Here is a 14,049-nt window from a genome sequence, read left to right as displayed (position 1 = left end):
GGACAGTGAGTAAGGAAGACTGAAGAAGAGTTGATGCCTTTGAATTGTGGTGTTGGCGAAGAATACTGAATATACCATGGACTGCCAAAAGAATGAACAAATCTGTCTTGGAAGAAGTGTGGCCAGGATGCTCCTTAGAGGCAAGGATGGCGAGACTGCGTCTTACATACTTCAGACATGTTGTCAGGAGGGATCAGTCCCTGGAGAAGGACATCATGCGTGGCAGAGTACAGGATCTGTGGAAAAGAGGAAGACCCTCAACGAGGTGGACTGACACAGTGGCTGCAACAATGAGCTCAAGCATAACAACGATTGTGAGGATGGCGCAGGACCAGGCAGTGTTTCGTTCTGTTGTGCATAGGGTCGCTATGAGTCGGAACCCACTCGACAGCACCTAACAACAATAACAACAACAATCTATTAATATATTTAAAAAGTAGCTGCCCAAAGAAACTTGGAGTTTATGACTGGTTACATGGGAAAATTATATTACCGTAGTAAAACATCAATTAGCTGTATCCTGTCAAAATTGTTGCTGTTATTGGGTGCTGTTGAGTCGCCTCTGACTCATAGTGACCCCATGTGACAGGAGGGAACTGCCATAAGGGTTTTCTTGGTTGTGATCTTTACAGCAGCAGAGTGCCATGCCAGGTCTTTCTTCCGAAGAGCTGCTGAGTAAGTTCAAACTGCCCATCTTTTGGTTAGTAGCTGAGTGCTTAACTGTTGTGCCACTAGGGCTCCTTGGAACTCTTAATTAATCAAAATATTTACAATTTTGAAGTATTAAACATTTTTTAAAAGCGTGTTAAAAATTTAATACTAAAATAAAACAACTTTCAGGGAATGACTAGAACTTGTTATGTCCTGTTAAGTGATTCTGACTCCTGGCAGCCCTTTAGGACAGAGTAGAATTGCCCCATAGGGCTTCCTGGGCTGTAGCCTTTACGGGAGCCGACTGCCACATCTTCCTCCCTGAAGTGGCTGGTGGGTTTTCACTGCCAGCCTTTCACTCGGTAGCTGAGTGCTCAGCGACGTACCTTTGATGACTCAGATCTTGTCATTTCCCGGGATTGTCACTCTGGTTGATGACCCTCCTTCTTCTATGGATCTGAAAAATCTAGGAAATCGCATTTAACAGGCACTGAGCTGTAGTCACTAGAACTTAGTACCTGTTAAGTGCAATTTCCTAAACTTTTTAGATGTATGGAAAAAGGGCGACTCATCTATGAGAGTGATGATTCTGGAGAATTACAAGGCCCAGAACCATCAGAGCCATGTTGAGTATACTGTGTTTTACTCACAGAGGCAATTAAATAGAATGTTACACATATTTTAGATAATCAAAACCCGTTAGCCATACCCGTAGCCAAAACCACTTATGTTTCTGAACTTTTTGAACAGTTAGCTTTCAGATAATCAGAAATTTAATTATCTAAAATACCTTATTGCTACACTATGTCTGACTGAAGATTTATGTTTATTTAAATAAACTGTATAGCATAGTGCCCTATGTTTTTGCAGTCAAACTTCAAATCAGACTTTCAGTCACCTGAATCATGGAAACAAGTTGTGCAGACGGGCCCGGGGAGACTAAAATCACCCACTTCTGGCACCAGGTTGTGTAGTGGATACCACATCCCACTCCACACTCTACCCGCATCCTGTAGAATTCTCAGCTTTCCTTCCCCGTGTAGTTCAAACCCCAGCTGCCCACGCAGCCCTTCTCTCTCTTATCCCTGGCCACCTGGGGCTAGGTCAGTGCGTACTGACTGCACGCCTGGTGGTCTGTGTGACTCCTTCCACATCAGAGCAACAGGCTGCCCTGCCCCTTTGGATTTAACAGTTTGCTGGAAGGACTCACAGAGCTCTCAGGAGACACCATACCTGTGGTAACAGCTTTAATAAAGAGGCTGTAAGTGAAGAGATGCATAGGTAAGGCCTGGGAGGAGTCAGGGCGTGGAGCTGCCATGTCCCAAAGAGGGATGCACTACCCTCTGCCCTCTCCTGTTCATGGTCGCCAGTCAGGAAGCTCCTTGAGCCTCCATCTTCCAAGGCCTTCGTTAACCTCACCCTGTGGCCATGATAGATTACATCATGCTTCCTAAAGCTTAGTCAGCATCGCCCCGAGTGGTCTCTCTGGGGATGGTCAGCACTCACTCACTAGCCTCAGGTGACAATGTGGCTCTGAGGAACTAAGACCAAAGGCCAAATGACCTTCTGCAAGGTAATTTCACACCTTGCACAAGTACAGAATGTGTCCCAGCAGCATGGAATAGATTAGTCACATTTTATTCTGTAGAAGAGTCTGTCCCTAGACCTGAGCCTGTTACGTTAATGGTAGAATTTCAGAGTAATGTTACTCTGTAACTTGTTTGCCTAGCTGGTTTCAGTGCTATCTCAGTTTACAAATTAAACGCAGTGACGTCAGCTTCTTAAAACAAACTTTGAGATAGCCAAGAGAAAGGGGAGCGCAGGAGGGGAGAGGAGACACCTTAGTAGATAAGCAGAGAACTTCAGAAAAGAAATTGATGTTGTGGGATAGCCTTCAGTCACCAAAAAAATGATAAAGTTCTGTCTGTATTACTTAGGTTCTCTGGGCCCTAGTTTCTTCATCTGTAATAGGAATGAGACTCAGTTTTTTCACGTAGTTATTATGTGTTTGTATACTGTCTCTAATATTTCAGGCCTTGTGGTGGATGCTGGGATGCATGGATAAAGGCATGGCGTCTATCACGGGGATGGGAAGTCGTGAGATCTGAAATTACAGAGATAGGCAGGAGCTAGGTCATGAAGGGCTAAAGAATATGAAAGCAAGAATAGAGCCACCAAAGGATTTAAGATGAGCAGAGTCATGATGAGATCATTGTAGTATAGAAGTTGGATTGGGGAGGGACAAGGCTGGAGAGAGGGTTTGGTTAGAAGACTTAGGTAAGCATCTGAGTAAGAAGTAGTGAGAGTCTGACCCAGAGCAGTGGCAGTAGGGAAGGAAGTAGAGGGGAAGGGTGATAGATTTGGGAGAGATTAAAAAGAGATAGAATTGACAGAATCGGGTGACTGATTGGACTTGAAGGATGGGAAAGAAGGATGACTCCTAGTTTGTGAGCTTAAGCATCTGAGTAGCTGGCGATGCTGTTCACGGCCTTAGGTAGTATCAGTAGGAACAAGGTTTCTGGAAGAATGGTGGGAGGAGTTTAAGAAGATAGTCAATTTTAGATATGCTCAGTATATGTGGGGTGTTCTGGTAATGTCTTTTAGTCAGTTGGATATAAGTGACTAGGGCTCAAGAGATCTGGGTGGAGATAGAGATTTGGAAATTAACAGCATTTGGCTATTAATTGTAGCTTTGAAATTAGATAAAATCACTCAGAAAGTGCGTCAGATGAGAGGAAAATAGGTCCAAAGAGAAAAGTTTGAGTCATATCAGATATAAGGGAAGGGTAGAAAAAGAAGAACCAATAAAGGGGACTCAGAAGGAAAGGCCAAAAGAATAGAAGAAAATGTGATGTCATGGAAGTTGAAGGAAAAGGGCATCAAGAAGGCTTTAAAGGAAAGGAACGAGTGGTCATTGGTGTCTAATGAGTCAGAGAAGTCAGGAAAGGTAAAGACTAAGAAATACCCATTTGAGTTAGAAACAAGTATGTTATGTCGACCTTATACAAAACAGTTTGGAGTGGTAGAATAGAAGCCAAGTTGCAGGGCATGGATGGTGAATGAGAGGTGAGGACAACTCATTCAAGAAGAGAAAAGATAGATGGTAACTTGAGGGGTATAGGGCCAGGGCAAGATGAGAGAGGCTTGCCCACATTTAAACATTAATGAGACAAAACCAATACAGAGAGAGTTGAAGATGCAGGAGAGAAAAGGAACAATTGACGGAGTAGAAGGAGCCAAGTGAGTTTGGGTTCCTAAACGCATGTGGAGGGATTAGCCTTAAGACGAGGGGCCTCTCTTCTCTTACGACAGGAAGAAAGAAAGGATTAGGGCATATGTAACCAACCTGTGTTTTATTTTTATTGCTGTTGACATAGGCTCTTAATGAAGTAGATGATGAAGGAAGAGAAGGAACTGTGAGTAGCCAGTCAGAAGAAAGTGAGAATGAGTTGGATAACACTCTAAACTCTGAGCCTAACACGAACACAGATAGGTATGTATATATGGGATGAATATCTACAAATCTTTCCTTTTTTCAAAGTCATTATAAATGTGTGTTGGCATCATCCTTGGGAGTATATTCTTAAATCTTCTATGATGATATCATGTCAAATTTACCAAAAGTTGAATAGTACAAAGGACTCCTATATACCTGTCACCTAAATTCACCAGTTGCTAAGATTTTCCTACATTTGCTTTGTCATTCTGTTTCTTTGTGTGTTTGTGCACATACACTCTTACTTACTGAACTTTAGATAAAGGTTTACAGAGCAAATTGGTTTCTCATTAAACAATTAATATACATATTGTTTTGTGACATTGGTTGCCCACCCCATGGCACGTTAACACTCTCCCCATCTCAGCCTTGGGTTCCCCGTTACTAGCTTTCCTGCCCCCTCCTGCCTTCTCCTCCTTGCCCTTGAGCTGGTGTGCCCATTTAGTCTCATTTTGTTTGATGGGCCTGTCTAATCTTTGGCTGAAGGGTGAACCTCAGGAGTGACTTTAGTACTGAGTTAAAAGAATGTCCGGGGGGCCATACTCTTGGGCTTCTCCAGTCTCTGTCGGACCACTAAGTCTGGTCTTTTTTTTTTTTTTTTTTTAAGTACAAGTATTGTTTTATGACATTGGTTACAAACCCCACGACATGTCAATACTCTTCCTTCTAGACCTTGGGTTCTCTATTAGCAGCTTTCCTGCCCCCCTCCTACCTTCTGGTCATTGCTCCTGGGCTGTTGTGCCCATTTAGTCTTGTTTGATGGCCCTGTCTAATCTTTGGCTGAAGGATGAACCTCAGAAGTGACTTCATTACTGAGCTAAAAGGGTATCTGGAGGCCATACTCTCCGGATTTCTCCAGTCTCCGTCAGGTCAGTAAGTCTCGTCTTTTTTCTGTGAGTTAAAATTTTGTACTACATTTTTCTCCAGCCTTTGTCTGTGACCCTCTGTTGTGATCCCTGTCAGAACAGTCAGTGGTGGTAGATGGGTACCACCTGGTGGTACTGTATTATCTTGTGGAGGCTGTGGTAGTTGTGGTCCTTTAGTACCTTCGACTAATCTTTCACTTGTGTCTTTAGTTTTCTTCATCCTCCCTTGCTCCCAAAGGGGTGAAATCGGTGTTTTATCTTAGATGGTTGCTCACAAGCTTTTTTTCTTTTTGTTTAGATGAAGGTTTACAGAACAAACTAGTTTCTCATCAAACAGTACAAACATTGTTTTGTGACATTGTGTCTTTCTCTTCTATCTTTAATTTTCTTCATTCTCCCTTGCTCCCAAAGAGGTGAGACCAGTGGAGTATCCTAGATGGCTGCTCACAGACTTTTAAGTCCACAGATGCTACTCATCAAAGTAGAATGTAGACCATATTCTTTATAAACAATGTTATGCCAGTTGAGCTAGATGTTCCCTGAGACTGTGGTCCCCACAGCCCTCAGCCCAGCAATTCAGCCCCTCAGGGAATTTGATTGTGTCTATGGAGCTTCCATGACCTTGCCTTGTACAAGTTGTGCTGGCTTCCCTGGTATTCTGTACTGTCTTACCCTGCACCACAGTTACCGCTTAACCTGTTGTCTGTTCAGTGTTCTTCCATGCTCACTCTTCCTCTCCCTCGTAACCACCAAAGATTGTTTCTTTTTGTGTGTAAACCTTTTCATGAATTTTTATAGTAGTGGTCTCATACAATATTTGTCCTTTTGTGATTGACTTGTTTCACTCAGCATAATGTCCTCCAGATTCATCCATGTTGTGAGATGTTTTGAAGACTCATCATTGTTCTTTCTTATTGCTTAGTGTTCCATTGTGTGTATGTACCATAGTTTGTTTATCCATTCATCTATTGATGGGCACCTAGGTTGTTTCCATCCTTTTGTTATTGTGAACAGTGCTGCAGTGAACATGGGTGTGGATATGTTTATTGGTGTGACGGCTCTTATTTCTCTAGGATATAGTCCCAGGAGTGGGATTGCCGGATCATATGGTATTTCTATTTCTAGCTTTCTAAGGAAGTGCCATATCGTTTTATAAAATAGTTGTACCAGTTTGCATATCCACCAGCAATGTATAAGAGTTCCAATCTCCCCACAGCATCTCCAACACTTGTTATTTTGCTTGATTCGTACCGGTAATGCTGGGGTGAGATGGTATCTCATTGTGCTTTTGGTTTGCATTTTCCCTAATGGCTAGTGATAGCAAGCGTTTCCTCATGTGTCTGTTAGCCGCTTGAATGCTTTCTTTGGTAAAGTGTTCCTTTGCCCTTTTTTTAAATGGGTTATTTGTCTTTTTGTTGTAGAGGTTTTAAATCTTCCTATAGGTTTTAGAGATAACATTTTTGTTGGATTTGTCATAGCCAAAAATTTTTTCCAGGCCATAGGTTGTCTTTTTACTCTTTTGGTGAAGTCTTTTGATGAGCATAAGTGTTTAACTTTTAGAAGATCCCGGTTATCTAGTTTGTCTGCTGGAGTTTGTGTGTTGTTAGGTGTGGTTTGTATCTTGCTAATGCTGTGTATTAGGGCCTCTAGTGTTTATCCGGAAACCCTGATGGCTTAGTGGTTAAGTGCTACGGCTGCTAACCAAAGGGTTGGCAGTTCCAATCTGCCAGGCACTCCTTTGGAAACTCTATGGGGGCAGTTCTACCCTGTCCTATAGGGTCACTATGAGTCGGAATTGACTCGACGGCACTGGGTTTTGGGTTAGTGTTTATCCAGTTTCTTCTTGTATGATCCTTATAGTTTTTTTTTTTTTTTTTTTTCTGTTTAGGTCTTTGATGAATTTTGAATTATCTTTTGTGTATGGTGTGAGGTATGGGTCCTGTTTCATTTTTTTGCAGATGGACATCCGGTTTTGCCAGCACCATTTGTTTAAAAGACTGTCTTTTCCCTATTTGATCAACTTTGGGCCCTTGTTGAAGATCAGGTGACCATACGTGGATGGATTTACATCTGGTTCTCAATTCTGTTCCGTTGTACCTGTCCTTGTACCGGTACCAGGCTGTTTTGACCACCATAGCTGAGATAGTGCAAGTCCTCCTACTTTATTCTTCTTCTGCAGTAGTGCTTTACTTATCTAGGGCTTCTTCCTCTTCCATATAAAATTAATGATTAGTTTTTCCATCTCTTTAAAGAATGCTCTTGGTATTTGGATTGGGATTGGATTGTATTCACAGATTGCTTTGGGTCGAATTGTCGTTTTCACAGTGTTGAGTCTACCTATCCATGAGCATGGTATGTTTTTCCATTTATGTAGATCTCTTTTGGTTTCTTGCAGTAGTGGTTTGTGGTTTTCTTTGTATAGGTCTTTTACATCCCTGGTTAGATTTATTCCTAAGTATTTTATTTTTTAAGGGGCTATTCAAAATGGTACTGTTTTCCTGATTTCCTTTTCCTCATTCTCTTTATTGGTGTTTAGGAATCCAAATGATTTTTGTATGTTTATCTTGTATCTTGCTAGTCTGCTGAATTTTTCTATTAGTCCCAGTAGTTTTGTCTTGGAGTCTTTTGGGTTCTGTATGTATAGTATCATAGCATCTGCAAATAAGAACAGTTTCACTTCATTACCAATTTGGATGCCCTTTATTTCTGTTTCTTGGTTTATTGCTCTAGCTAGGACTTCCATCACAATGTTTAATAGGGGTGGTGATGAAAGGGTATCCTTGTCTTGTTCCTGTCTCAAGGGGAAGGTTTTCAGCCTCTCTCCATTAAGAATGATGTTGGCTGTTGGTTTTATACAGTTGACCTTTATTATGTTGAGGAATTTCCCTTCTATACCTATTTGATTGAGAGTTTTTGTCTGGAGTGGGTGTTGGATTTTGTCAAATGCCTTTTCTATGTTGATTGAGATGATCATGTGATTTTTTATATATGTGGTAGATTACGTTGACTGATTTTCTAATGTTGAACCATCCTTGCATACCTGGTATGAATCCTATTTAGTCATGGTGTATAATTTTTCTGAAATGATGCTGAATTCTATTGGCTAGAATTTTGATGAGAATTTCTATGTCTGTATTCATATATTAGTCTGTAATTTTCTTTTTTTTTTGTGGTGTCTTTGCCTGGTTTTGGTATCAGGGTTATGCTGTCTTCATAGAATGAATTCGGAAATATCCCTTCCTTTTCTGTGTTCTGAAATAGTTTGAGCAGTACTGGTGTAAGCTCTTCCCTGAATGTTTGGTAAAGTTCTCCAGTGAACCCATCTGGGCCAGGGCTTTTTTGGCGGGGGAGGGGGAAGTTCTTTTTTTTATTACCTTTCAATCTCTTCTCTTGTTATGGGTCTATTCAGATTTTCAGTATCATTTGTGTTTGGGTAGGTGATGTGTTTTTAGAAGCTTGTCCATTTCCTCTAGGTTTTCAAGTTTGTTGGCATATAGTTTTTCATAATACTCTGTTACGATCCTTTTTTTTTTTTCAGTTGGGTCTGTTGTAATGTCCCCCATTTCATTTCTTATTTGGGTTATTTCCATGCTCTTCTGTTGTTCTTTTGCCAGTTGGGCCAGTGGTTTGTCAATTTTGTCGATCTTTTCAAAAAACCAATTTTTGATTTTGTTGATTCTTTCTGTTGTTTTTCTATTCTCTACTTTGCTCTGATCTTTATTATTTCCTTTATTCTGGTGACTATGGGCTTTTTTTTTGCTATTTTGTATTTGTGTAATTTTGTCCCTCCTCTTTTTTGACGTGTGTGTCTATTGGTATAAATTGATCTCTGAGCACTGCCTTCGCAGTATCCTGAAGGTTTTGGTATGATGTGTTTTCATTCTTATTTGATTATAGGAATTTTGTGATTCCATCTTTGATTTCTTCTATTACCCAGTGGTTTTTAAGCAGGGTGTTATTCAGTTTCCATGTAATTGATTTTTTTTCCTTGCACTTCCTTTTGTTAATTTCTACTTTGATGGTATTGTGATGAGAGAAGATACTTCATATTACCTCAGTGTTTTGGGTTTTGTTGAGGGTTGCTTTGTGGCCTAAGATGTGGTCTATTCTGGAGAACATTCCATATGCATTGGAAAGGAATGTGTACTTTGCTGCTGTTGGGTGGAGTGTTCTGTATATGTCTATGAGGTCAAGTTGGATGTTTGTGGCCTTTAGATCTTCCTTATCTTTATTGAGTTTCTTTCTAGATGTTTTGTCCTTTACCAAGAGTAGTGTGTTGAAGTCTCCTACTGTTATCGTTGAACTGTTAATTTCTCTTTTCAGTGCTGTTAGAGTTTATGTATTGTGGAGCCCTGTCCTTGGGTGCACAGACATTTATTATGGTTATGTCTTCATGATGGATCATTGCTTTAATCATTATTTAATGCCCTTCTTTGTCTCTTATGGTGGATTTTGTTTAAAGACTGAGATTAGTATTGCCACTTCTGCTCTTTTTTGGTAACTGCTTGGTATATTTTTTCCCATCCTTTGATTTTTAATAAATTTATGTATTTCTAAGGTGTGTCTTTTATAGACAGCATATTGATGGGTGCTGTTCTTCCATTCATTCTGTCAGTGTCTCTTTATGCATGCATTCAGGCCGTTATGTTCAGTGTCATTGTTAATAGGTGTGAGTTTATCGTTATCATTTGTAGTGCTTTTTTTGTGGTACTGACGTCTTCTTTGTTCCCTTTACTCTCCTGTACTGAATTCCTTTGGTTTGTGGATTTTTTTTTCATTTGTTCCTGTAGAGTTTGTTACACGCACACCTTTAAAGAGGTGTTTGGAGTGAGCGGCATACTGCATGTTTCTTTTTCCCTAATTGTGTGTTTCCTAAGAACTAGTGCGTTCGTTTTCACGGTGAGAATACAGTTACCAATATTAAGAAATCACATTGATCCCGTACTATTGGCTAATCCTCAGACCTTACTCAGGTTTCTCCACTCGTCCTGATGATACGCTTTATGGCCATTATTTTGTTTTTCTAGTTGAGGAACCAATGATGATCACTTTTTATTTTTTTTATACTCATTCTGAAATTTATATTGAAATTGAAAGCCATATATACCATAAATATATACATGTAATAAAACATTTTACCATATTTTTTACATGTACAATTCAGTGACGTTGACTGTTTATCATGTTGTTTAACCATCAGTATTCTCCATTTCTAAATTTTTCTGTCACACTTAAAGAAGCTTAGTGTTTCCTAAGCAATGATCCCGTTTCCCTCCTTCTCCCTCTGCCCCGGGTAACCAGATGACTTACTGCCTTGAATTTGCATGTCTCTTTCATCCCCTTTAATCTGTAACAACAACAGAAAACCCGGAACACGCCCATGTGTCAGTTGGTCATACTGTGGTGGCTCGTGAGTTACTGGAAGCTGTGCCAACAGTATTGCAAATACTGTCAAGGTCAGCCATGTTGAACAGGTTTTCACGGAGCTTCCAGACTAAGATAGCCTAGGAAGAAAGGCCGGGTGATCTACTTTTGAAAATTAGCCAACCAAAACCCTGTGGATCACAATACTGTTCGATTTAGTGCTGGAAGATGAGCTCTCCAGGTTGGAAGGCATGCAGAGTACACCGTGACCACAGTGGTGGACTTAAGCATACCAATGATTGTGAAGATGGTACAAGACTAGAGCAGTGTTTCATTCTGTTGTATATGGGGTTGCTGTGCATTGGAGCTGACTCACGGCAGGTAACACCACCAATCTGGGATGGTTCCTTAGTGCTTCTTTGTTTTTCATGAAATTTATACTTTTGCAAAAGTACAGAGCGCTTATTTTATAAAATGTCTGATGTTTCCTTGTGATTGGATTCAGTTATCCATCTTGGGCAGGAATACCTCTGAAGCGATGTTATGTCTTTCTCAGTGCATCACATCAAGGGACAACGATGTCGTTGGTCCCATTACTGGTGCAGGGGATAGATGGTGAATGAGCAGTGGGGACAACTCTTCCAAGAAGCTTGGTAATGAAGGGGAAAAAATAGATGGTAACTTGAGAGGTTATGGGGTCAGAGCAAGATGGGAGAGGCTTGACTACATTTAAATGTTGGTAAGATGAAACTAGTGCAGAGAAAGACTTGAAGATACAGGGGAGAAAGGAGAGAACTGTGATCACTTGTTTAAAGTGATGTCTGCCAGGGCTCTTCAGTGGCTGTGGTGCAATGGATTGGTTTTATATGGCCTTTCCAGCGGAAGTTTTCTAACTCCCACCAAATGATTGGGCAGGACTATGCAAATAAGGTACTCGTGGACCAACAAAGGGATTGGTCAGCTTGCTAATAATGCAGATGAGGTTCATGGTACCCTTGTGGGGGTTGAACCATGCACATAGGTATATGGAACCCTAATGAGGTGATTACTCAGTTTGGTCATCTTGCTAGGCATAAGATGAGCCATCCTGGAGACAGAGACGGGGCGGCGGGGGGGTGGGGAACTTCACTACCACGAAGAAGAAGAGATGGGAGCAGAGTGCATCCTTTGGACTTGGGGTCCCTGAGCTGAGAACCCCCTAGACCCAGGAGACAGAGAGAGAGAGAGAGCTATAACATCAGAGATGGCGCAAGATTGCGAGAAGCAGTGGCAGAGAAATGGTGGCAGCAGAACCAGGAGACTGATGTGAGATGGTGTGGTGGGCTTCCTGGCCTGTGACCAAGGTAGGTACAGTGGGTGTGCCGATCCATGGAGTGAGAGAGCTGAGCGCCTTCTGGTAGAAGGCTTCCTGGCCAGAGAGGGGTGCATTCAGGCGCTTGTTGGCAGAGCTAGACTTGCCGACCTACGGAGGGAGAGAGCTGAGCACCTCTGGGCCAAGGCTTACTGGTGGAGCGAGGTGCCTCTGGGCACTTATTGGCTGAGCTAAAGAACTATGTAACACTTGCCCAAGCAGGGCAGAGGCCAGGCCCAGCTGCTGAGAGGCCGAAGGCCAGAGAGAGGCCTGCCGGAGGGCATGGCTGAGAGGAGGCTGTCCTGATGGATGAACTGTGTCCTGAGTCGTTTCTGAACCTGAATTGTAATCAGTTATTTCCCTAATAAACCTCATAAGCACGAGTATTGTTTGTGAGTTCTGTGCCGCCATGGCAACGAGTTATTGAATCCAGCAGAGAAGTAGAGAGTACCGTGGGAGGGATGGCTGGTGACAGAATTGGTGAACAGTTTGGAGAGTAGAGGTATGTCTGACCCTTGCTTCACAGGGATCAGCTTTGGGTTGATATTGATGATGATCCTTTCTTCCCCTTGTGACATTGGAGGAGGGCAGAATCCCTTTCACCGCCAGCTTTACAATGGCTTACAGTATAGTTTTATGCAAATAATGTGTGCCTATTAAGTTTGTTTGCCAACTGCTCTCTCCCCCGGGAGGTATTTCCATAAGCACCACTGTCGTGGGTTGAGTTGTGTCTCCCCGAAATATCTGTCAACCTGGCTAGGTCGTGATTCCCTTGTGTGACTGTATGATTGTCTACCATTTTGTCTTCTGATGTGATTTCCCTGTGTGTTGTAAATCCTGTCACTGTGATGTAATAAGATGGATTAACGGCAATTATGTTGATGAGGTCTACAAGATTAGGTAGTGTCTTAAGCCAATCTCTTTTGAGAGATAAAAGAGAGAAGCAAGCAGAAAGACACAGGAACCTCATACCACCAAGAAAGCAGCGCCAGGAGCAGAGCACATCCTTTGGACCTGAGGTTCCTACGCCGAGATCCTCCCAGACCAAGGGAAGACTGATGCATCACAAGGCCCTTCCTTCAGAGCCGACAGAGAGAAAAAGCCTTTCCCTGGAGCTGACACCTTGAATTTGGACTTCTAGCCTACTAGACAGTGAGAGAATAAATTTCTCTTTGTTAAAGCCGTGCACTTGTGGTGTTTGTCTTATAGCAACACTAGATGACTAAGATAGCCACTATGCCATTTTTTTTAATATGTTGCTATAAAAAAAATTAGCATAGCACACTCACAAAAATACCTCATGGTGGGAGGGAGTGGTTGGCAGACAAATGTAGAAGGTGCACGTTATTTGGGTGAAAATGTGGTAATCTGTTTCTTCAGTTATTTATTTTGATGTTAAGTTGTCACTGATTTGGCCAGTGGGAGCTCCTCTGAATCATTCCCACATTCTTTTGACATATCGCAGCATTTTTCTTTTCTTTTTTTTATTTGGCACTTCATTTCTGGCACAAGATAGCATAAGCTCATCTTATACTTTCACTGCTTCTGTGCTGGAATCCACCATTTCTTCAAGAAGCCCTGGCTCATGGTTCATTTTATTGAAGAAGGGTTTTTAGAAACCAAGATCTAGGTATTAGGTGTGCTCATTGCCTCTGGTATATCACTGCTTTTAGGCCCATTCAGCACACACACACGCACACACTTATAGTCATACACATAAACATATATCATTGATATCAGTTTGTCTATTAATCATGAGTTCATATTCATACCTACAAGTGCAGCCTAACACTGTAGGGCTCTTCTTAGCCTTCTTCCATTCCATATTTGTGTCTCTCTTCTTTAACACTGAGAAACATGTCTGTATACATTACACAATATTTTTACTGTATTCAGTCCTGCAGTAACAATAGAAGATAATTTTACAGTCGCTGCTCCCATGAGAAAAACAAAAACCAAACCTATTGCTGCTGAATTCTAGCTCACGGCGGCCCTGTGCTTCACAGAGTAGAGCTGCTCCGTAGATCACTAGACCTTTCTTGCCTGGTTATGCTGAGTGGGTTTGAACCGCCAACCTTTAAGTTAGTAGTCAAACGTAAACCGTTTGTACCACCCAGGGACGTTGCTACTCCCAGACCACCTCATTGACTGAGTAGAATTCAAGATTGCAATTTTTTTTAAGGTTATTCTATTCATTTCGAATATAATTAGGTTTATTCTGTTTGTATTCAATTTTAGGTTTTTTTCTCTGTCAAAATTACACATGAAGGTATTTTCATGGTAGTATCACTTTTCCCTCTTCCTTCTAACTAGTTCTGATT

The 14,049-nt window shown here is 41.5% G+C and overlaps 1 protein-coding gene across 1 annotated transcript in view; it reads left to right on the top strand.

Annotated features, from left to right (window-relative positions):
- SPICE1 (spindle and centriole associated protein 1) overlaps positions 1 to 14,049 on the top strand; it is a 102,153-nt gene that overhangs the window by 20,178 nt on the left and 67,926 nt on the right. The window contains exon 6 of the mRNA XM_010592948.3: positions 4,029 to 4,144. Coding sequence (XP_010591250.1) covers positions 4,029 to 4,144 — 116 coding nt within the window. The remainder of the gene's footprint in view (positions 1 to 4,028; positions 4,145 to 14,049) is intronic.

The sequence above is a fragment of the Loxodonta africana genome, chromosome 1 (assembly GCF_030014295.1).
Source record: "Loxodonta africana isolate mLoxAfr1 chromosome 1, mLoxAfr1.hap2, whole genome shotgun sequence".
Classification (NCBI taxonomy): domain Eukaryota; kingdom Metazoa; phylum Chordata; class Mammalia; order Proboscidea; family Elephantidae; genus Loxodonta; species Loxodonta africana.
Note: the sequence above shows the minus strand (reverse complement) of the source record. Positions and strands in the feature narration are given on the sequence as shown.